General features: G+C 38.9%; 1 protein-coding gene across 3 annotated transcripts; it reads left to right on the forward strand.

Moving 5' to 3' along the window:
* The first annotated feature begins 276 nt into the window (after positions 1-276).
* tex2l (testis expressed 2, like) lies at positions 277-25,622 on the forward strand. 3 transcript variants are annotated; one of them, XM_084134384.1, is made up of 12 exons: positions 277-764; positions 3,133-4,392; positions 5,886-6,086; positions 6,245-6,572; positions 7,885-8,114; positions 12,204-12,350; positions 12,510-12,609; positions 14,092-14,224; positions 14,806-14,940; positions 15,489-15,701; positions 24,484-24,604; positions 24,779-25,622. In XM_084134384.1, the coding sequence occupies exons 2-12, from the start codon at positions 3,142-3,144 to the stop codon at positions 24,941-24,943; spliced, it is 3,024 nt and encodes a 1,007-aa protein (XP_083990510.1). In that variant the 5' UTR covers positions 277-764; positions 3,133-3,141; the 3' UTR covers positions 24,944-25,622. The 3 variants fall into 3 exon arrangements, with proteins under 3 accessions (XP_083990510.1, XP_083990511.1, XP_083990512.1); XM_084134385.1 differs by having other exon boundaries at positions 14,809-14,940; XM_084134386.1 differs by having other exon boundaries at positions 6,245-6,533.

Below are 25,622 nucleotides of genomic sequence, written 5' to 3' on the forward strand. Positions count from 1 at the left end.
AGCGCGTCGACCACGCAACTGAAAGAAAGTGCGCAAGACTGTCCTTTGTCTTAAAAATGCCAAAGTGCAGTGCCCTTAAACCCACACTATCTTGAATACCGCTTTGGAGCGGTATTCAAATATCCAGATAACCAGAATAGCCTAAATGAATCTTAATCTGAAAGTGCTGTACATGTAAACGTGGTCACTGTCACAGATTGAGGACAAATGTGGAGTGCTTATGGGTCATTGACATGTTCTGTTGTGTCTTTGAGCGTGTTGATGCTGGAGTTTTTTTTTTTTTTTTTAAATCGGGATTAAAGTGGACTCCAGCCATGCTTCCTATAATCAGATTGAAGAGCTGCTGTTCGCAAAATCACATCTGGATGGAGCCTGTGAGGGGGGAGGAGTTAGTTTCTATTGGGATACACAGCTTCACAGTAGCCTAATATAACAGCGATGTACTGTAGCCTATTAGTGTTATAATAATTCAAAACTCCGTAGCTGCACGCGCTGCACAGTCCAGATTTACCGACCGACACATGCACATCTTGCACAGCCCTAACGGACGATACAAACGCACATCGGTCTGTAACTGCAGGTTTATATCATAAAGTCTGATGGTAAAATGTGTGCAGAGTCAGACTCATGATTCATGCAAGACGTTTTAAGAAAGTGTAATCTCTCTGATTCTCGGAACTGCGACTCAGTGTTACTGACGGGACACAAAAGCTGTTATTTTTTTATTTATTTTTTTGGAGATCAGGCGATGGTGCAGAAATTTGGTGAGTTCATTATTTTAAAATTATCTCGTTATCACAGAAAATGTAATTTGCCAGTGCTTCTTAAATGTCACAAAGTTGCCTTAATCTAGTTAGTTTTGCTTTAATAAGAGAATCCCCTATCATTTTATATACTGCATGAATCCTGCAAAGCAACACACCATCTGCTGTGATGAATCTCATGCTGTGTTGCTGTTCGTTGCAATGAATTCAAGTGTATCGTATTGCTCAGTATTTGTTTGGCACGTGTCTCTGAGAATTATTAATGAATATAATCCATCTGAAACATTTTTTTTTTTTTTTACGAGTCAGATTTGAAGGAATTTTAAGGATTGGGCATTTATGTGACGTTTTATAATGTGCATGCAATTGTTCTACAAAAGTTATGTCTGTTTATTTCCAACATTTAGTCTAGACTCTAGATCTTTCTATGGTTGTCTTCCAGTAGGCTGTCCATCAACATGCATTTTTCTGCCAGTGGTAGTTCAGAAGAGATTATTAAAGAAGGCCATGTGTATCCAAGTCTGAGATTTAAATTAGTAATCAATAACATTTTGGGAGTGAATGTTTCATTGTACATCATGTTTTTACCCTGTTGCAAGTCATACCTGTAATTTGACAGATATTATTTAGCAGAATTTGTAACCATTTCATGGTCAGCTTGAAAGAAAGCCACTCATATTTCATTCTACCTCACCAAATGATTGTTTAGGCACACTGTTTATACTCTTATATCCTATACAGTAATGTTGTTCAGTATATTAGATGACACATGAGTTCTGACATCATGCCACATAGATGTGCCCTTGGACAGTCTGTTGGTTTATTATTTCATCAGTCCGGTTTGAATGGAGTAGGGATTAAAGAGAGTTTGCCAGTTGCTGGAGAATTGGTGTCACAGGGTTACATAACCACAGAAGGCCGTCTTTAACTTACTTTTAAATGCCTTACTTGACCTAGAAAGATAGTGGGAGATTTTTGCTTTTAATTGAGTCAGTTGACTGAACTAAAGTCACGGTTTTTCCTGACTAAGAGATATATAGCTTAGTCTCTCATTCTGGTTCCCTTGATGGACTTAATAGTATTTTAGGATGCTACAGTCTATATAAAAATTATTACAATTTATGGGCAAAACAGAATGAAGATGGGTTCAGTTACAAATGGGTTTGTGTATTCTGAATTTAAGTATTACATGGCCTCTTTTAAATAGGCCTACTGTATAAACAAGAACATTTTCCTGAAAGTGTCTTAGCTTGTTTATTTTTTTATTTTTTTATTGAGGACAGAAAGAAAACAATAATCTTAGTGTATTTTCAGCACTTTAGGGACCAAAACACATGCTGAAATGTAACATTAACAGAGTAAATGCAAATATTCAGCATAATCTTTCTTGCGCCATTGCTTTGCCTTCTACACATATAGGATAAAATCAGGCACAAAGTGCATGCACTTTCTTAAATCCTTATATAACAACATAGTGTCAGTGCTTTCTGACTTTTTAAAAAGTGTTTAGAATTTCAAAGCTGTTATCGCCCAAAACTTATACAGTAGTCAACATTTGAAGTGGATCAAAACCTTTTTGAAAGTTATACATGAATTTTGAACAATACCCGTTCTTGTCTTAGGACAACTTTGATGAACTTTTTTGATCTACTTCAAATTTTGACTACTGTATGCATTATATAAGATTTATACCTCTAGTGTAGACAATATTCATATTCAAAGAGGGTCATCTGTAGAGCAGTGGTTCTCATCTTTTTGATTTGAAGGCCCCCTTTATCAGACGGTGTATTTGAAATCAACTATGTTCCCCGACAGTTTTCAGCATCCCTCCAGCACCCTGTCTCCTCACACTCGCCTGGTTACTTACTATCCTAACCAGAGATCCGGGGGGAGTACTCTGGGTTCGGGCCAAAATACCGAGCTCGGGACCCTCTCCTCGGACAGCACGCCAAATACGCATACTCTTTTACTCAATCTGATTATGTATAAGTGTGAACTTGTGAATTAACAGAAACTGGGAGTGCTGAAGAAAATTAGTTTTGTGAAGAACTGTACGTTCTTGAGTAAATGTATATTTTAGCATAATTCATTTAAATAATTTGAAGTCATCCCTGGTTGAGAACCACTGCTGTAGAGGGAAAAGAGTTGCAGAAGTTACTTCATTGTGGAACAAAACTGATCCAGTCAATGTTTTGTCCAAAATGAGCATTGCCAAAGAAAGAATCTTTCTCATAGTCAAATAATGCTGTGTAATGCTTTAAAAACTGCTGATGGAAGCAAAATAACTGTGTTGCCCAGATATCTGGGGCAAAATAGTTTCATTGTCTTGTTTTTGCTGACTCAGAAATGTTTTACTTGTGCCGTGTAGAGATAAATCATGGCAGGGATGACAGGGAATGAAGGAACCCACAAATTGTCCAGTGAGATCCAGAGGCCGGGTCTACAGCCACAGCATGACACGGACCGGAGGGGAATAGTGATCCAGCTGACGGACACCGAGGGTGAATGGGACAATCTTGATGACGATGACCTCATATTCACCTTGGACTGTGATGGCAAAAAGTCACTCAGCTCCCTCCATACCCAAAGACCATGTTCGGTCGACATTCAGACAGAGGGGGAGTGGGGTCTCAGCTCACCTGCATTCAAAGTTCCTCTCTCTCCACCTTCATCAGGCTCCCTGGGAGACTCTTTTCTTCCGGGTTCTGGCTTCCTCTCGCCTACTCACCGGCCCTTGGCCAGCTTAGTGAAGTCATTATCTACAGAACTGGAACTGAAAGAGTCTTCTTTAAAGCCCAAACCACTCCTCAGCCTTGTAAAGTCGATTTCCACTGAGCTTTCTCGCAGTGAGCCTGAAGTGTCTCAATCCAGGTCTGATTCCAAGCTCAATCTGCACTTGTGGACGCAATTCACCCAGCCCAAAAGCCGCAATGGTGACTCCCGCACCGCCCCTCCATCTCCGGTCAACCTGTCCCCCACTGAGCCCAAAGCAAGCTTCTTTAAAATGGAGCTGGAGGACACCCGACGCAAGCTCTCAGAGGCCATGCAGGAGCCTTTGAGCATGTTCAGTAAGATCATGCGTGAGGAAAGTGTTGGCAGCCCCAAGCACCAAAGGAGCACAGGATCGATGGACTCTCCAAGCTACAAAAACGTCGGAATCGGGAAATCGAACACTGATTTGACTGTATCCGAATCTCCTAAACGTGCTAGGAAAGTAGAAAGTGAGGTTCTACCGGAGTGCAACTGGCCTGTGAGACATCGTAAACGGTGTGTGCAGAAATCCTCCCTCTCCCATGACCACCATAGCACACAGATAGACATTGGACCTGTGATGGAGACCAGCATTAACAAAACTGATCAAGGTTTGACAAAGCAATGCTCCTCTCCAGTGCCAGGAGTGGCTCTTGGTTATATTGGATTAGTGTCATACTGCTATTTTATCATTCCTTTGTCAGCATATTGGTCTGGCCTGTTCCTTGGTTTAGTGTTTGGATTAATTTTGGGGCTTGTGCTCATCCACTGGGGCTCCATCAGAGACCTGTCCACCAGTCACCAACAAAGACTACATGGGACCCCCTATAATAACATTCTCTTTGAAACCCCGCAGAGCAATGTACCTTCCCTCAAGGTGAGTTGCATTTTCACTGCGAATATATTTGTTAAAACAGAATTGGTGTTATACTCTGTACTTGCAATGGAAACTTACATACATTAATAATGCATGCACTTGTAATGTAACCCATTATGAAATAATAGTCAGAATAGCAAAACATTCTATTGAATTTTTGGACAATATCTTAAAAAGAACTGTAATATATACAATATACGCTTATATATCCTCTTATGCTCACCAAGGCCACATTATTTGATCAAAAATACAGTAAAAAAAACACTAATATTGTGAAATATTATTACAATTTAAAATAACTTTCTATTTGAATATAATTTATTCCTGTGATGGCAAAGCTAAATTTTCCGCAGACATTGCTCCAGTTTTCACTTTTCAGTGTAAAATGATCCTTCAGAAATTATTCTAATATGCCGATTTTGTGTGCAAGAAACTTTTTTTATTACTATCCCAGTTCAAAACAGTTAATAATTTAACTGCTTAATAATTTTGTGGAAACATGTCTTAAATGATTGCATAATACTTTCATGTTTAACAGGTTATTTAAATTTTTTACGAGGTGTTAAATCATAAGATTTAATTAAAATCAAAACTGAATCAAAAGAAAATTAAGTAATTAAAACTAAATTCATAAAATGATCCCGTGATGGGAACCCCTGAAAGGTTCTATATACAGTATGAAGCGCCTGACAGAACCTTTTAAGGTTCTATATATCCTTTTCTTCTGTGGTCAGTATTTTTTACTTCACTCTTTACTGTCAATTTTGATTAATTTGATGCATATAAATATCAGTTTCCATTATAAATGTATCTTAGTAAAGATATTTTTAATTAAAGACATTTTTAACTAATGAATAATACCCATATTTATTAGCCATATTTGATACACCCATTTTCAACACAATGTTTCTATATAAAGTATGAAGAAATTTAGCATAAGTTGAATATCCTGAATATTATATTAGAATTTCATTACAATTAATTACAATTTCATTTTGAAATATCAATAACAATATAAAAGTTGTTCTTACTGTGACTATCAAATTTCCCAGCAAAAACAAATGCATCACGACACAGAGGCAGACATTTTGGAAATTGTTACATTGTTACCTTCTTCTTCCTGAAGAGCATGGATAATCCATGAGGGGGCAGAAGACATATAGTTGGTCTTTTCAATATAGGGTTAAATGCTAAGAAAAGCAACAGAACTTGCAGACTGCTATTAAACCAAGACCAGCACTTCAATGTGTCAAAGCTTATGTCCTTCAGGAATCAGTTTTTATTTTTAACACACTGCAGTGAATTTCACAGTGTCTAAAGTAAGCATTAAGCATCTTGCTTCTCTCCAAAAACTGAGCAAAACCCTGTCTACACCCACTGCTCATCACAGCTTGATGCCCTACTTCTTGAATTTGTCAGTCTTTGTGCTAAAACTTTGTAGCGAGGATGCAGAGATTACAGTAGAGTTTAAGCAAAGTGTATCTGTGTTCCAGGGCTGGATGAACGAGATTTACACATATGATCCAGAGACTTATCAGCCATCTCTCATGCACTCCGTGTATGTCACACTGGATGGACCCTGTTTGCGGCTTGACTACCCACGTAACAACATTCCCCGCTGGGCTGCCTTTGATGAGCCCTGCTACGAAAAGCAATTCACCCACTCACGGATATTTCGACTCACTGGCAGCAAGGTTTGTATCCCCTTACTAGAAAGAGGTGCATTGCCCTTTAATGGTAGTGCGACACAGTTTTGCGTATGGTCTCTAAACCCAAATAGCTTGAATTATAATGTGGTAGAATGTTGCATGGATGTCACATAATCATAATGAAGTTGTTGCCTTGGTAACAGGTATTTCTCCTGCCACTGGCTTTGGCACACAAGAGAGTGTGGAACAGGAAGTATCCTATCTGCATAAGTTTGGCTGAAGGAGAAGGAGCTGTGGAAGAAGACGAGACAGTAGAGGGTCCGGGCGAGGTTCAGAAAGTAGAGAAACCCCCTGGGTCTATGACTAATGTTTCCCAACCTGTCACACTTTACCTCTTTGGACGAACGGGGCGGGAGAAAGAGGAATGGTTCCATCGACTGTTTTCTGTGTCCATTCACAAAGAAGAGGACTTTTTTGAATCTATATTTGGTGGTAAAGTTGCAATCATTTATGATGAAGTGAACATACAACGTACGTACAAAAAACATAATTTGACAAAATATGTCAATAAATGTTTTTGCATATGTGTATGATTGATATTTGATTTATATAACATATTTGATCAGGCTTTTAATGTAATTTATTGATCATTTCTTTTAATCTATTTTATTTTTCTTAATAAGGGAATATTTTAACTTTGCTTTGTGTTAGTCAAAAACAAAGAATGAAGAAATATGCCACCACTGCAAAAAAATGTAGGCCTAAATTTAAGATTTATGTATTTGAATTGCATATAAAATTTATATTAATTTGGATAGAACTGTTTTAATATAAACAAACTAATCAACTTAAAGGGTTACTACACCAAAAAATTCAATTTCTGTCATTAATTACTCACCCTCATGTCGTTCCGAACCCCGTAAGACCTTCGTTCATCTTCGGAACACGAAGATATTTTTGACGAAATCTGAGAGCTTTCTGACACCCCATAGACTGCAACGATATTACCACTTTCAAGGCCCAGAACGATAGTAAAGAAATTGTTAAAATAGTCCATGTGACAAAAGTGGTTTAACCTTAATTTTATAAAGCGACGAGAATGCTTTGTGTGTCCAAAAAATGACTTTATTGAAAAATGTATTCTCTCCCGTGTCAGTCTCTTGACGCTGTTCACATTGTAAACACAGTGCAGCGCTTCCGGGTTCTACGTCAGAAAGCCGGCTCAGTATTGGCCGTCAGCATCACATGCATGTGGAAGAGAAAAACAGAAGAAATTGTTGAATAAAGTCGTTATTTATGTTAGTTTTTTTGCACACAAACAGTATTCTCGTTGCTTCATAACATTAAGGTTGAACCACTGTAGTTACATGGACTATTTAAATGATGTCTTTACTACCTTTCTGGGCCTTGAAAGTGGTAACTACTTTGCAGTCTATAGGGGGGTCAAAAAGCTTTTGGACTTCATCAAAAATATCTTAATTTGTGTTCGAAGATGAACAAAGGTCTTACAGGTTTGGAACGACGTGAGGGTGAGTAATTAATGACAGAATTAATTTTTGGGTGAACTATCCCTTTAATGTGATGCATATTGTCAGTCATAAATAAATGAAAAAGTTAAGATTTCTGCACTCAAAAAAGATCATGTTAACAATTTATTGTTAACTATTATTATTATTAACTATTAACTAATTGATTGCTTAGAATCAACATAAATCCATTCAGTTAAATTCATCCAGTCAGTATGAATATGGTTAAAATATGGCAAGCAATATTCGATTAGTTAAAATGTATGAGAATTAAACAAAGTGGAAACACTATTCTAATCATTTCTTTTGCTCTGTAGATAAATCTGTATTGTGTGAGGAGAACACTTTTGGTCTGTCACGTGGGGGTGACGGCTCAGTCAAGGACAGCAGTGAAGATGTGTTCCACGGTGATCTGGTTGGCAGAGTGAAGGAGAACATACCAGACTATACTTCTTACATGACCAGTCTCGTCTTCTCAGCACACGCCAGTCCTGTTCAAAGCCCCTGCCAAAGCAGCACCCAGGGCAGTCCTACTGACAAAGAGCAGGTGAGCTTCAAACAAACATGCTTTGTCATAGAACGCTTTGTGTCAGTGGGCGAGCTTTTGTCATCCCTGTAAACGCGCAAGCTGTGAATAATCTTTGTCACGTGACCATGTACAAAAGCCTGATATACTGATATACAGATGTTGCCAAAGCACGTCAAAGTAAATCTTCTACATGACAGGTAGGCCTACTGTATGTCAAAGCACATTTATCTAGGTCTAAAACATGTTGGCTTTACATGATGGTGAATTGCTAATGAATAAAACTAGGTTAAATATTTAGCTAAAGATTCACCATTAATTATTAAACAAAGCTTCATTCCTGTGGGTGTGGGAAGTGTGTCAGATGCTTAGAGGCAGTTGTTAAAATTGAAAAAACTGTAAAACAAATATGTGTTGCCTTTAAATGCAGGAAATACAATTACAAAAGTTTTTTTAATTGTTTACTGGATTTAAACCTTTGTTTTACTGAAACCTAAAACTTTTACTGGCTGTACTATATGTGTCACAGATATCCAAGAAAGACTAAGAATATGACAAATAACAACAAGGTTTATTTATATAGCTCAGAACTGAGACAGCTTGCAAACACGAACAATACTCAACGATGAACTGAACCATAGGCAGGAACTAAATACACAGAGATGTTTAACTAAAGGATGAACAGCTGTGATGAATGTAGTTAGTGTCCATGGTGAACAAAGGAACACATGTGACGAGTGAAAGTCAAAACAAACAGAACATGACACTGACAATATGAAAATGTGCCCCCAAAAAAATATTGGAATGGGATTAATAAATTAGCTTATTTATCAACGATCAAATTAATATTTTCATTTTAAAATGCAAATATTTCACATATTTTCCAATGATTCATCATACACTACCATTCAAAAGTTTTAAAAGTCTCTTATGCTCAACCAGGCATTTATTTGACCAAAAAATACTGTAAAAATAATATGAGCTGTGCTCTGTTTGAGTTTTCATGTAGCTCAGCAGCGCCTATATTTTGTAAATAATGTGGCAAATAATGTTTTTTTTTGTGCAAAGCACTCGCGTCGCTTCATAAAATCGAGGTCAAACCACTGGAGTCTGCGTAGGCTGTCAATTGAGGGATAGAAAGCTCTCAGATTTCACTAAAAAGATCTTCATCTGCGTTCTGAAGATGAATGAAAGTCTTAGAGATTTGGAACGACATGAGGGCGAGTAATTAATGACATCATTTTAATTTTTGGGTGAACTATTCTTTAATCGTCCTTGTCTCTAAAGCCCTCCCCTACACCTACCACTAACCTGATAAATACATTATTCACACTATTAAACACTCGTTCCACTTTATTTCCACTTTTCAAATATCTTCTTCATTTATTTATTTTTTAACCACCTCTCCGAGCTGATATGCAATGGGAAAAGGGAGAACAATGAGTTTGGACTGATCCTGTTTTCAATGGGATTTCTTTTGCAATTCTGTCTGGCTCAATCAGAAAATGGTTTGTGGAGTTAGTGTAAATAGCCTCTGCCAACAAGACGAGCTATTGGTGTAAATATAAACTCTGTTAATGGTTTTGAAACCATAATACTTTTTTCAGGATTCTTTGATGAACGGAAAGTTCAAAGTACAGCATTTACGTAAAACAGAATTCTTTTATAACATTATAAATGGCTGGACCATCACTTTTGAGTAATTTAATTCATCCTCACCGCTTAAAAATTTTATTGCAAATTTTATCACTAGTGCGCTGCTGACTAGAAAATCGTTTTTTAATGCTAAAATGTTTTTTTTGGCATAAAGTCAATTTTCTTCATGGCAGGTATGTATAAGCACATTTATCTAGGTCTCAAACATGTTGACTATACAGTACATCAGGGGTGCCCAATCCTGCTCCTGCCGATCGACTGTCCTGCACAGTTCATCTCCAGCCCTAATCAAACACACCTGAAGCAACCAATTAACATCTTCAGGATCACTTGAAAATTAAAGGCAGGTGTGTTTGATTAGGGTTGGAGATGAACTGTGTAGGACAGTCGATCGGCAGGAGCAGGATTGGGCACCCCTGCAGTACATGATGGTAAATTGCTATATAAAACTAGGTAAATGTAAAACTTGGTAAATTATTTGGCTAAAGATTACCCATGAATTATTAAATTAAAGGGGTAGTATAATGGCCTTTTCACAAGATGTAAAATAAGTCTTTGATGTCCTCAGAGTGTGTATGTGAAGTTTTAGCTCAAAATACCTCACAGATATTTTTATATAGCATGTTAAAATTGTAACTTTTTGAGGGTGAGCAAAAACGCACCGTTTTTGTGTCTGTCCCTTTAAATGCAAATGAGCTGCTGCTCTCAGCACAGGGGGCGGAGCTTCAACAGCTTGTGTCCTTTTACCTCACACAGACATGCATTGAAAATGTTAATGTTCAAACCGGAGTCAGATAATAATGGAGAGAGACTCAAGAAGAAGTGACAACATGTAGAATGCAACAGGACATTTCTGAATGGTTAGTTGATGAATTTATGTAGCTTATGTGTAGTTATCTTCTAGTCATTGATTAGCATATTCTGTCATGATAATCTATAAATCGCGTTCCCGGGGCATAAAGTAGGTATGCAAATTTGAAGGTTTATGTAAATTTTAGGGTTGGTGATGTCACTAACCCGGGAGGAATGTCGTGTAGTCCCTACCAGCCGTTTGTTGTAGTCCTTAAAAAACGATTTCTTTAAAAGCAAATATCTTACTTTGAACTTTGAGCTTCGTAACTTTGCAGATGTTGCTTATGCTCAAACAGCAACATTACACACTAACTAAAGTTTAAAAAGTGAAATCATAATCAACCACCCCTTTAAAGGACAAGTTCGGTATTTTACACTTAAAGCCCTGTTTACAGATCGTTTCTGATGAAATAGAACGGTTAAAGGAGCTGTATGTAAGAAATGTATTTCAATTAATCATAAAATGGCCCTGATATGTCACTAGACATTAAGAAATCATGTTCATTTCAAATACTTATATCACTGACAACAGTAGTCCGGCCAGGATATTGTCATTTAAAAAGTGAAGTTGCAGCCCTCAACTGATGTTGATATTGTCATGTTGTGTTTTGGCCTGAAGCGCCACCCTCCACCTATCTACCAATCACGAAGTCAGTTGTGTTTCGGCATCCGGGTTGCCAGCTCAGCTCTAGTTACCACAGCTGCAGCTACAAACGTTCGTGCTGGATCCTGCATCCTATCTGGCATCCTCAAGTCAGGAGGGAGGGGGAGGGGATACACCGCTCTACAGTAATTTGAAAGTGATTGCAGTACCAGTTTTGGCCACAATCTTACATACGGCTCCTTTAAGATTAAAATTTGGACACATGCTGCTGTCCCGAGAATTTTAGGTTTCTTTCGCTTCTCCCCCCACCTACAGAATGGCAGCCTATGGGCACTGGAACAATCCTTCCAAAAAACGCATTAAACTTTTGTTTACAAAGACGTGAAACTCACCGTTTCACCGTTCACTTAACCGTTCTATTTCATCAGAAACGATCTGTAAACAGGGCTTTAAGTGTAAAATACCGAACTTGTCCTTTAAGCTTTTTTTCCCTGTTAGTTTTGCCTTCAAATGCAGGAAATATAATGTTGAAAGATGTTTTACAGCATTAAAATTTTCTGAAACGTAATTGAAGCTAATTTATTAATCACATTTCAAAATGTTTTTTTTAGGCACACTTTCATAATGTCATGAAAAAAACTCATAAAATTTCATTTCATTTTTGGAATTGGATTAATAATAATAAAAAGTTCATATTTCAATTTTAAAATGCAAATCTTTCACATATTTTCAAAATGATTCAACATATCTCTAGAAATGACAGTTTACCCCTAAAGTGAAGCAAGTTGTGCCACTGGACAACTTTTTTTTCAGAAGCAATATTTTTGGCACAGTGTTTTCAGTTGAGAGCAAATATCTTGAAATATATTATTAAGAACTATTATTTTTACCTATTTAATATTTAATTTCTCCTTGCTTTGAGGACTATTTATGTCAAAAGGGGTGCAGCTTACCCCACATTGTAGAAAATTACAATGTGTCTTCCATCACCCTCTTAGGAGCAGACCTTTTGTTGCAGTGAGGATGAAACAAAGCCTGTCTGGTTGAACGCAATAATTGGTCGAATCTTTTGGGACTTCCTCCATGAAAAGTACTGGGCTGATAAAGTCCAACAGAAAATACAGCGGAAGCTGAGCAAAATTCGGGTAAGAGAACAGACAGGAATTACATCATGTTCTTTAACTGAATAAAGGATGTTGTTTTTGTTGTTTTTTTAATCTTCCTCAAGTGAAATAAATAGATTATGATAATAATAGTCCTACCCTGTGTGCATGTGTTTCTGAGTTTACCCTCTATTACCACAGTTGCCTTACTTCATGGATGAACTGACCCTCACCGAACTGGCCATGGGCTCCAGTATGCCCCAGATAACAGGCACTTCACTGCCACAGATCAACAGCAGAGGTGAGTGGGGCTCCTAAGAGCTTCTTATAAAAGAGTATTAGGTCATTCATCCATCACGACTGCTTGAGCGTATGTGTTCCTGCACTGAGTAGTAGATGAGATGTTATTATCCTTCTGTAATCTCAGGGATCAAAGGAGCGCATAACATCACGTCACTCTCCTCAGCAAATAGGAGCTCGCGTGTGTGCGCGTGTACACGTGTCTGTTTACACGCTCAGCTGCATGGTGAAATGCTCAATGTGAAGAACATGCGGGATGTATTATCCCCACGAGAAGTGAAGCTGTTATTGTGTAGGGCACAGTGTGTGTCTTTTACTCTCCACATCATGATCTGTGAGCATTATGTAACATGTAATGGCTTTCAACTGTCTGGCTCCCTCACTCAGGTCTCATCCCATTTATGGATTTATAATGTGTGCTAGTAGACTTGTGGGCATTTTACTGTGCTATAATTATATGAACTTTCATCCATGAACAGATCATGAACAGATCTTGACCATATAGGTTAGTAACACAGGCTCTTAGAGTCTTTGATTTCAGCACCTTACAACATTATTAGTCAATATTAAAATATTAAATTAATATATGTGAGCTGAGCTGATATACAGTATATATATAACATTTTAATTGTTACTTTTTTATTACTTTTTATTTAATTTATAAGAAATCATGCATTTTCTAAAGAAGCATTTCTTTAATTCTTTCCCTGCCATTGATTATTCTTGAGTTATCGCGTCTTTTATGAGAAAGTGCTTCCCCGAGTTTTGAGATGTCCTCACTGCAGAACACGAAATCCAGGGGGAGGAGTTGGATCCAGATCCAACTCCTCCCACCTTACATAGACCTAAACCTACCCATCTCCACCCCCTGATCCCTAAGCCCACCCCTAAACCTACCAATCTCCCGCCTTAGATCTGGATCCAGCTCCGCTCCCTGGATCTCGTGTACTGCAGTAAGGTGCTACTGGGAGTTTTAACACCTTTCTGTGTTTTCACTATTATAAGGTAGGGGGTGCTATTATGCATCTTCTGAAAGAGTACTTAATATCAAAACACAGGTGAAGAAGGTGCAGAAACTTGCAATATCATATGTAATCATATCATCAACACCACGATCATCAACATTAAACAGCATATCAATCAAAACTGCCTTATGTTACTGAATGAAATGTCGACCGAGGACGAGGTATAGGACTGTGCCAGCATTAGGGGTGTTGATGGACTCCATCTTTTTTTGATAATCATTCTGAATCTGATCCAGATGGATCTCTGATGGCATGCTGCAGGACTAGCCTACAGCGAATACTGAACCAGACTATTCAGTTGTTGAGCAAGTAATCTCATTGGTTGCAGAAACAGCAAAGGCCAATCTATGCTATGTGGTAAAGAGTTTCATGACTGAACTAGATATTTATTGCTGAAAGTTTTTGTAACAACAGGTAACTTTTGCTATTATTAAAAGAAAAATATCTTTCTGTGTCAGGTCTATGGTTGCATGTGGAGGTGGAGTACACAGGAGCACTACAGATGACTCTAGAGACTAAAATCAACCTCTCCAAACTTGGGAAGGAGGGAGTCCTTGAGGCAGAGACAGAGATGGAGACAATCAATGTGCTGTAAGTTTTTGGAGAATAAAATAACCTTTCTGAATTATCATCCAGTACTTATTATCTCAAAACAGCATGGCATATGTAAAGTCTACTATATAACCTGCAGAAAAACAATACTTAAATTGAACAAAAGTGGCAGTAAACACTGTTAGATTACAACAAATATTTTTGATTTCAAACTTTCTATTCATTAAAAAAATATATATCTTGGTTTACACAAAAATATTAAGCAGCACAACCGTTTTCAGCATTGATAATAAGCCATGCTTCTTGAGCACCAAATCGGAATATTAGAATGGTTTCTGAAGGATCTCTGATGTAAGATCATGTGACACTGAAGAGTTATGGTTGCTGAAAGTTCAGATATGCAACACAGGAATAAACCACATTTTAAAATATATTTAAATAGAAAACAGAAAGAAATACTTCACAATATTACTGTTTTTACTGTATTTTTATCAAGTACATGCAGCCTTGGTGAGTATCAGAGACAAAAAAACATTAAGACTCAGTATAATCCCAGTGTCATTTGTGGGTTTATGTCTATATCTGGTTATGATGAGGTCCTGTCTGGATGTGTTGTGCAGTAGCAGGTCCAGGCTCTCTGTGCTGGCTGACAGTGATGAGGAATCCTCAAGTGCAGGATCCTCGGATGAGGAGGAAGTTTCATCTGCTGACACTCAAGGAACCCTGACAGAAAAGGCTCTAGCTGGTGTTGAGGGGTAATTATTATTTACTGAACAATTAACATAATTCAATAAACATAATTCGTTATTCTCTGAGATCTCAGAGTTTGGGATGTTGCAGCTATTTGCATTATTTGGATGGGATGTATTTCAGAAATGCTGTCTTTGTAAATTAAACATCGAGATGTAGTCAAGTGGCTTGCTGACATTATAGGGATAGTTCACCGGAAAATGTAATTTTCTTACCCTCATGTCGTTCCAAACCGTTCTTTCTTCATTTGAACATGCAATATATTGAGATATTTCAGAGAATGTAAACCCTGCTTATTGTCCATACAGTGAAATTGGATGGGGACTAGAGACAACCACGGTCACCATTCACTTTCAATGTATGGAAAAGAGCAGCTTGGACATATTGCTAAATATCCCCTTTTGTGTTCTAGCCAAGAGGGTTTGGAGCGACATGATTTTTGGGTGAATTATGCCTATAAAACATAATCTGTCTTTTTTTGAGTTCATTGTCAAAAATGCTTCTTAAAATAAATCAAAGCCATCTGATGAAAAATTCACTTTGCCTCCCACAGGGCTGCAGCTGGAGGCAGCACTAGCAGGCGGATTCTGAAATTTGTCGACAAGATTGCCAAGTCGAAGTACTTCCAGAAGGCCAAAGAAAATGAGTACATAAAGAAGAAGATAGAAGAAATGTCCAACACCCCTCTTCTGCTTGCGGTGGAAGTTAAAGAGCTCTCTGGAACCCTGGCCGTCAACATTCCTCCTCCCCCCACAGACAGAATATGGTACGAGCCATTGAACGCGCTGTTAATGTTGCATCGGGGATTGAAGCTTTGCTTAAGCTCACACAATGATTACAGAGATTATCGAAAGCAATCACGCTCCTTAATGATTGGTGTCATTCACTCTTTAACTTTGTTGTAATTCAATTTCAATTTGATAATTAAGGATTAGAGACAAGTCTGTTAACTGGGCATGATGTGATGAATTCAGTGATGCAAAGAGGAGGAGTAGGATTGTGGACCAATGCAATTTCACTGTGGGTGCCCCTTATGAAAAAAAAAAATAGCATGGAATTAATATACTTTAAAAGATTATACTTAAGTTCGAAATGAATGTTATGTTTCCTGACACTTAATTGCATGTTAATTTCAATTAAATGAAAGTATAGTTTAAATTTATATTAAATGCAAATTGCTGAACTTTAGAGTGCTTTTTTTGACCTGCTTAAGTGGGATTTTAGTATCTTCTAGTTTCGTAATAACTTTTATTCTTTGAAATATGGTTAAATTATACTGCTCGATGTACTGACAGGGATATATGGTACTAAAATGTCATTTCTATTGAAACTTGTGTTTAGACACATTTTGCAATTATGAAGTAGCAATTTAGTACAATTAAAATACACTAAATTAATGTAATATTGAACAACACACTACAGATAAAATTATAATCAAATACTTAAAGGCAGGGTAGGCAGGATTTTTCTAAAAAACTTTTCCCCAAATTTGTTTAAACTGTCTTTATATACCAATACATAATTAAAATGTAAGTACTCTGAAAAAGAGAGTATAAAAATCGAGTGTCTCTAGTCCTCTCATATGGAAGGCATTTTCTGCCAAATTTAAATAAATAAATTAAATGATTAAAATTAAAATTAAAACCAGATTAACGGTCCGTGTAACGCTTCACAATTCAGTTTTCAGACCATACAATGCAAATGCAAAAATGCAAAATTGAAACCAGACATTAATTTTTCTTGTTTTTCCAGTACATTATCAATGGATATTTGCCTTTTTCTCCCCTTTTTCAATTTTACTTTTGCTAAATTGTGACTTCAGAAACAAACATTCGAATAAATGAAATCTAACCGATTTTCTATTTTTCCATTTTTCGTCTTGTAATTTGCGCCGTGGGCGGTACCATTAGCATGGGGGTGTGGCCGTGGACTAACTTTATTATCATTTCATTGATGTAACTGCTTTATTTACACTGCATGCAAGTTTGAGGAGAAGTTTAAAAGACGGAACACAGGACGACATTTTTCACCCGAAGTGCCATCATTATTATTATTCTGTGCTAAATTATAAGGCAGTCTCGGACCGACCATCGGGAGCAGCCGGGAAAAGTGAAATCCCGGTGGCCTGGGTATGATTTGGCACATTGCCCTTGTTTGTCAGCCTTAACGCTCATGGGACGCAAGGCAGATATGCATACAGCTGTGACGGATCGAGTGGTAAGCGCATATAGTCGTGACAGGTCGCGGGACAGCCGCGTATAGCCGTGACGGGTCGCGGGACAGCCGCGTATAGCCGTGACGGTTCGCGGGACAGGCGAGTAGCCTACTGCCGTGACGGGTCGCGGGACAGGCGAGTATAGCCGTGACGGTTCGCGGGACAGGCGAGTAGGCTATACTGCCGTGACGGGTCGTGGGACAATAGCCGTGACGATTCGCTGGACAGGCGAGTACAGCCGTGACGGGTCGCGGGACAGCCGCGTACAGCCGTGACGGGTCGCGGGACAGGCGAGTATAGCCGTGACGGGTCGAGTATAGCCGTGACAGGTCGAGTGACAGGCGCATATAGCGGTGGCAGGTCGAGTGACAGGCGCATATAGCGGTGGCAGGTCGAGTGACAGGCGCATATAGCCGTGGCAGGTCGAGTGACAGGCGCATATAGCGGTGGCAGGTCGAGTGACAGGCGCATATAGCGGTGGCAGGTCGAGTGACAGGCGCATATAGCGGTGGCAGGTCGAGTGACAGGCGTATATAGCGGTGGCAGGTCGAGTGACAGGCGCATATAGCGGTGGCAGGTCGAGTGACAGGCGCATATAGCGGTGGCAGGTCGAGTGACAGGCGCATATAGCCGTGGCAGGTCGAGTGACAGGCGCATATAGCGGTGGCAGGTCGAGTGACAGGCGCATATAGCGGTGGCAGGTCGAGTGACAGGCGCCGGTGGCAGCTGCCCCTGTCACGGAAAGATTTTACTCCCTCTCGTTTAACTGTTACGTGTCTTTTGGTTATTTTAAGTTTGTGTACAAAAAGAATCACAATGCTGATTTTCATTTCCAATAACAACTTCTGGATGAGATCGAGAAAGCGAGTGTACCTGCATTTACAGTAGGCTTTTCCTTCAGGTCAGTCCTATATTCATAATAAAAAATCCGTTTGAATGTCCTGTGTGATATCTTGTACTTTTAACAGTTAATAGGGGTTGTCCGTGCCTATAGTCATGTCAGTTGCGTCTTTCTTCTCCGTGATCACAAGTTTGAGTCATTTCAAAAGTCTTCTCTACTGACTGACTGACTCACTCATTAAGACAGTCTTTGTCTCCATCTAATGGAGAAATAATGTAACTTCTTCTGTTGCTTTATGGTCAGGGACTTTTTTTTTTCTCCAGCGGAAGGAATTGGCTTTTAGTGATTCATTTTACTTCATGAAAGTTGCATAGATACATATGTTTCGGGATTAATATTTGTATTGCGTGGTAACCGTTTTATAAAAGCAATAAGGTACTCTAGGCTAGTGCTGTATCTGAATAAGTCACGGCTGAAGGGCGTTGTTAGGCACGACGTGAATATGAAACATTGGCCGAGGTCCTCGGTTAAAGCTAGCGGGTATTAATGTCTGGCTATAATTGTTGTAGAAATTGTGTTACTAAGACTTCTGTACACCCAAATAGTTGAATTTCCAAAACAGCCTAATACATGAATGAACCTCATCGTCGATTATGGTCTAGTCTGAGTCTAACATCATAATTAGGTTATGAATTCTAGCTTTACAGAAGGCGTGTCTCAGCGCCGTTACTAGAATAAGCCACACCCACTCATTAACATAGAATTTGCATGCAGGTTGTCTTTGAAAATGAAAACGAAAATGAAAACTGAAATAGAGGAATTAAAATGAAAACGAAAATTTACATTTGTATTTGAATTGTGTCACTATTATTGCGTGAGCGTTACTAAAGAGCATTGTAAAAACTGTATTTGCAGTTTCTTTTTCACGTTTGGATTTTTATTTTAATATTGGCAGTCTTGCCTCGAGACTGTAGTGAAAATGAAATGTGAAATCACCAATTGCATTTTATTTTTCAATTTGACAGGGATAATGCTGTGAAAATGAAATCATTTAATTTCATTCTCAATTTTGTCACATTTTTTGCATACAGTTTTCTGTAATGAAATCGTTAATCTGGTTTTAATTTTCATTTTAATCATTTTATTTATTTATTTAAATTTGGCAGAAAATGCCTTCCATACTCTCAGGGCTGCAATAAACACAGCTACTTATTTCATTCACTCCCACCCCCTCCCTTCTGAGCTCCTTCCAAAGCCACGCCCCCAAAACACATGAACGCGCGATGTCGACCGCTCAGCTGGAGGAGGACGTGTTTGCCAGCGCCGACCGGAGAGAAGCGCAGTGCATGTAGTGACATCATGTCAGAATCACATGTAATAACATACCTAACTTTATCATTATGAATATAAACAACTAACATGGCTGTTAGTACTCACTATCAAGCTAGCATATCAATACTGGTAAAGTTTAAAATATATTGAGTTTGATTTGGTAACGAGCTAGTAACATAAGGCAAAGCTAAAAACAGGTTGCATTGATACACGTTTTCCCATTACCATCAGTTACACTGTGATGAAGGTGAATTTCGTGTAAGATTCATAACATATACACTCACCTAAAGGATTATTAGGAACACCATACTAATACTGTGTTTGACCCCCTTTCGCCTTCAGAACTGCCTTAATTCTACGTGGCATTGATTCAACAAGGTGCTGAAAGCATTCTTTAGAAATGTTGGCCCATATTGATAGGATAGCATCTTGCAGTTGATGGAGATTTGTGGGATGCACATCCAGGGCACGAAGCTCCCGTTCCACCACATCCCAAAGATGCTCTATAGGCCTATGTCACACTTCCTGCTTCCGGAACGCGGAGTAGGGATTCAGAACTTCCGGTCAACAGTATTTCTCCATAAGGATTTAGATTATCAGCCATAATGTCTAAACCATCCGAGGTAGACTGACCATGAGCTATGAGGTTGTGAAACGAAGGTTTTTGCTTCTGTAGAAGCTATAAGTTCGTATGAAATCAACCTTGTTTTAAGAAAAACATGTTTTATCCGCGGTTTTATGAAAAAAAAACTACACTACCCACAATCCTAAGCGTAGCAGCAACGTCTGCTGATTGGTCCAACTCGCTGTTACCATAGAAATGTTTACCTTACAGGCGCTGTTGTTGTAGTGCACCGGGTTGCTCTGCGTCAGGATGTAGACAGCCATACCTCAGCTTTCACGCTTTTCCACTTGAGAGTTTTCATTTACCATCCGAACCACATCGCCATATGTGACTTCAGGCAGGTTGCGGAGAGATTTGGTCCAGCGGTATCTATCGGATTCCGCCATTGTAAAAAGCTAACCGGAAGAGCCGTATCCCTACTAAAAGACGTACTTCCGGTCTTCAATTTTTTCATGACATAGGCCTATTTGGGTTGAGATCTGGTGACTGTGGGGGCCATTTTAGTACAGTGAACTCATTGTCATGTTCAAGAAACCAATTTGAAATGATTCGAGCTTTGTGACATGGTGCATTATCCTGCTGGAAGTAGCCATCAGAGGATGGGTACATGGTGGTCATAAAGGGATGGACATGGTCAGAAACAATGCTCAGGTAGGCCGTGGCATTTAAACGATGCCCAACTGGCACTAAGGGGCCTAAAGTGTGCCAAGAAAACATCCCCCACACCATTACACCACCACCACCAGCCTGCACAGTGGTAACAAGGCATGATGGATCCATGTTCTCATTCTGTTTACGCCAAATTCTGACTCTACCATCTGAATGTCTCAACAGAAATCGAGACTCATCAGACCAGGCAACATTTTTCCAGTCTTCAACTGTCCAATTTTGGTGAGCTCGTGCAAATTGTAGCCTCTTTTTCCTATTTGTAGTGGAGATGAGTGGTACCCGGTGGGGTCTTCTGCTGTTGTAGCCCATCCGCCTCAAGGTTGTGCGTGTTGTGGCTTCACAAATGCTTTGCTGCATACCTCGATTGTAACGAGTGGTTATTTCAGTCAAAGTTGCTCTTCTTTCAGCTTGAATCAGTCGGCCCATTCTCCTCTGACCTCTAGCATCAACAAGGCATTTTCGCCCACAGGACTGCCGCATACTGCATGTTTTTCCCTTTTCACACCATTCTTTGTAAACCCTAGAAATGGTTGTGCGTGAAAATCCCAGTAACTGAGCAGATTGTGAAATACTCAGACCGGCCCGTCTGGCACCAACAACCATGCCACGCTCAAAATTGCTTAAAGGGACACTTCACCCATTTGCATTAAGCTTTGCATTGTTAGAAACCCAGTCATACTATTGAATGGTCGTGCAACACTCTCTCATTTTCCCCTGATACGGGAGAAATCCGTTATTTACCTCTTACACTTCCTCCTACAATGACGCAAAAATCGTCATTTTGCGTCATTGTAGGAGGAAGTGTAAGAGGGGGGGATTTCTGTTGAGACTACAGACACGTTCCTCATCTTTCCCAGGGGGCGGGACCCGCTCACGCTACAGACCTATTACAGATCAGTGGGTGGGACTTTACTCTCTGAAACTGAAAGCAATATCCTCCATCTTGTTTGAAGCTAAGCTAACAGGCGCTGTGGAGACAGATGTACAGTTATGACAATAGCGGAGGAGAGTGCTCAATATGATATAGAGGAAGAGGATTTCGGAAGTCTGATGCTTGAATCAGGTGTTTGTGGCTACCTTTACAAGCCGCATTATAGCGAAGAGCAGCCGAGGCAGAAGACCTGCCTGCCGCGGACGAGGAGCCCGGACTGGCTCGAGTTAGGGCGGACTGGTGGCGCCGGTGATCTCACTATGCAACTACGAACACAGAGATAGAGTCCGTCTGCGGCAAAGAATTTCAGCGATGACAATTTCTCCTGGACGAAATCTCTGAATCAGACGAGGACACAGACGTTTGTGTTGAGAACTATCCTAGTTTTGCACCGCATATGTTCTGACTGAACATCCAGGTACCATGCAATAATTCACCTTTTCGAAAGAAATACAAACGAGGAGTAATGCACTAATGAGTTCGCCAACTAACTAGACATTTTGTGTGAATGTGAAATTAATTTCAAGCTCTGGTGGTAGCTAGCCTTGTAGACGGAAGAGTGATTTCTCTTATAGGCAGATATGCGCTTTCTGGATTAGTGGGAGTGGCTTGCGGAGCTGTGCAATGTGGTGCATTGTGGGAGTTGTTGTCTTTCATACAAATGCGTCCTGAAGTTATTTTTTGTCTTTTCTCGGTCACAAAGGCACCAAATTCAAAATTTATTTTACATTTCGACTACATATATGACCCACTTTAAATAAAAAACAATGTTCAAATGGGTGAAATGCCCCTTTAAATCACCTTTCTTTCCCATTCTGACATTCAGTTTGGAGTTCAGGAGATTGTCTTGACCAGGACCACACCCCTAAATGCATTGAAGCAACTGCCATGTGATTGGTTGATTAGATAATTGCATTAATGAGAAATTGAACAGGTGTTCCTAATAATCCTTTAGGTGAGTGTACGGTGTTTTGCATGTAATAGCTTCCACGATGAAAGCACTGTTGGCTCTGATGAGGACTAATGTTACACTCCGGAGACAAGTAGCCTACCTTTCTACTAGTTCCTTTTTTTGCATCGTTTGCCTTCGTTGACTGTATATGCAGGTACTGGGAATTTTGACTGCTCTTTCTCTGCCATAATTGTGATTCTTCCTAGCTTCCGTGCCTCTCTCCGTGCCTCTTCCCCTCCTCAAGTCAAACGGGTGCACGCATGTGGGCAGCTCCTGTAGCAGCAGGGGTGGTAGCATGGTAGCGAGGGAGAGTGACAATCACCCAGCCAATCATTTCATTCGTTCCGAATGGAAATAAGTAGCTGTGTTTATTGCGCCCTGAGAGGACTACAGACACTCGATTTTTATACTCTCTTTTTCAGAGTACTTAGATTTGAATTATGTATTGGTATATAAAGACAGTTTAAACAAATTTGGGAAAAAGTTTTTTAGAAAAATCCTGCCTACCCTGCCTTTAACTTGTGCTTTAGTATGTTAGAAATATATCAAAATAAAGCATGACAAAAGAGTATTAAAATGTAATGTTTTAAAGGGGTCCTATTATGCTTTTTCACTTTTTCAACTTTAGTGTGTAATGTTGCTGTTTGAGCATAAAAAAGATATGCAAGGTTACAAAGCTCAAATTCCACTCCAAAGGGAGATATTTTATTAAACAGAATCCACTGTTCAAGAACTACAACAAACGGCTCGTTTGGACTACAACACGTTTTTTCTGGATCTTGTGAAGTCACAATGTTACTCATTTAAATAATCCACACCCATGGAATACACACAAAAACAAAGAGCAAGGCTTGGTTGAGCTACTGCTATGTCAAAGAGACTGTTTTGTCCACCCCGTTTCCAAAACTCATTTGTTTGACCTTCCTAAGGCTGACGAACTTAGAGTGGGTAAACTTTATTTTAAACACTGTTCCTGAACATTATAATCCCAACGTTTATCTGTGACAATGCCGGCCACACACAAAAGCTTCTCCTGAGAAACGGAGCAGTTACCACTTTGTCGGGACATTCTGTTGTTTGTGGATCACAACTTGTCAGTAGGCTATGTCTTATTATTTCTAGTTGCGTTTTCTATTATAAGTTCCAATTATAAGTTTTATCTTGTTGCTACAATGTAAACAAAAGGGCAAAGCTGTTTGCCTCCGCTCGCCTGCTAGACAAAATTAGTGTTGATATAGTGTTTACTGTAGTTTTTGTAAGCTCTTGCTTTTGTAAGGTTGTTCATCGCTCTGTAGGAAAATTAACCATGGTTTTGTGATCGATAACTGTTTGTATTACCATAGTTTTCCGACAAGTATCATGATTAAATTATTAAATTAACTTTGTGTCTAAAATGTAGGGGAAAAAAAACAAAAAAAACATACCACTCTGAAACGTCCTGTGAAATCTGTGCTTGCAAAGTCCGTGCTAGAAATCTGTTCTGGACGATCCTCTTGTTTGTTTACATTCTTAAGTCTGAATCAGGCTTGAATTGGTTTGAAATTGACGCCATCCTTAATATATACACCTGAACAGATGAAACTTGTGGTTATGGTGCGCGGCGTGACATTTCCCAAACACGCGCCAAGCGCTGTCAATCACGACACACTGGGCTAGCAAACCAATCACAGCACATTTCGTATTTCGGAAGGAGGGGCTTCATCGAAACAGGAAATAAACTGTGCGTTCGGGCCAATCTGGGGAGAGAGGTGCTGTAATAATGTAAAATATGTTAAAAATAATGTGTTTTTTGAACAATCAAGCATGAAAGCATATTCTAGTACAGTCTAAAAACAAAATCAAGATTTTTACATAATTACAAAGTGACTTAAGTATGTTAACTTTTTTATGGAATATTGAAGTGATTTTTGTGCATTCAGGTTTGCAAACATATCTTTGGATACATGCACCAGAATAATAAGTGTTTTGTTGTTTCTCTTTTAGGTACGGTTTCTGCGGACCCCCAAAACTTGACCTAAGAGTCAGGCCCAAACTGGGAGAGCGAGAAGTGACTTTCTGTCATGTGACTGAATGGATTGAAAAGAAGCTACAAGATGAGTTTCAGGTTTGTTTTGATGAGATTGTGATAGCTTCACTAGAAACTTACCAGATATGTTAAGTATATGACAGCTTTTACTTTTATTATATTTTATTAATTATTTCAGTTAAATTATGTACTTTAAAATATTTGAATTAACCTCCATAACAATTCTTGTCCGATTTCCTAATAATTTTCCAGGAAGTTTTTGTTTTGCCCAACATGGATGACATTTACTTGCCGCTAATGCACTCTGGGATGGACAACCCGACAGCTTCCCAACAACACCCTGCAAAGCTGTCCCAGCATTCCTCTGTGGCCTCCACTGACAGGTGTGATCTGGAACATTCTGCAGAACTACAGTAGTGCCTCCTTGTGGACAGACATGTCAATACACCGGTATCAGGAACTCGCTCCTTTAACTTCAAAAAACTACTAGGAGTGTGACTTGTAATCAGCTTCATTTAAACATCCCACACATGTTCTCTCTTAATTTATTATCTCCCATTATCATACATTCCCATTTCTTGGAAACCCAAAACAGTTATTCCTATCATACCATTGGCTTAATGTGTGTTTAAACCATTTTATTACCTTATTGTGTTTATGTCCTAAGGACAACTGATTATTTGTTGAACATCCACAATAGCTTAAATTAGACGTATAAACATTAGTAATAACAAGGAAATAGTAAATAATAAAGAATTTATTAAAGAATTCATTTTTAGTCAGAACTCATCTTACATGTTCCACAAGTGTTTGCTTTTTACATTATGAATTAATATATAGTATCAAAGACAGTTTTTGTACGATTTCACATTTTCTTGTCAAGTGTCACTTCAAGATTGTAATATCTGTAATCTGTAATAACTTAAGCAGGCATTTGAATGTTACAGTTATTGTTTTTTCTTTTTAATATTTGTGCATTAGCATCAACGTCTCACTTTATTAACCTCTCAAAGCTCTAGGAGGAATGTGCTAAAAAATTATCTTTTTCTGTTTATTGTGCTTTTCTCTATATACAAACAATAAATCTGTAAAATTG

The sequence above is a fragment of the Abramis brama genome, assembly GCF_963993115.1.
Source record: "Abramis brama genome assembly, chromosome: 14".
In the NCBI taxonomy this organism is placed as follows: Eukaryota; Metazoa; Chordata; class Actinopteri; order Cypriniformes; family Leuciscidae; genus Abramis; species Abramis brama.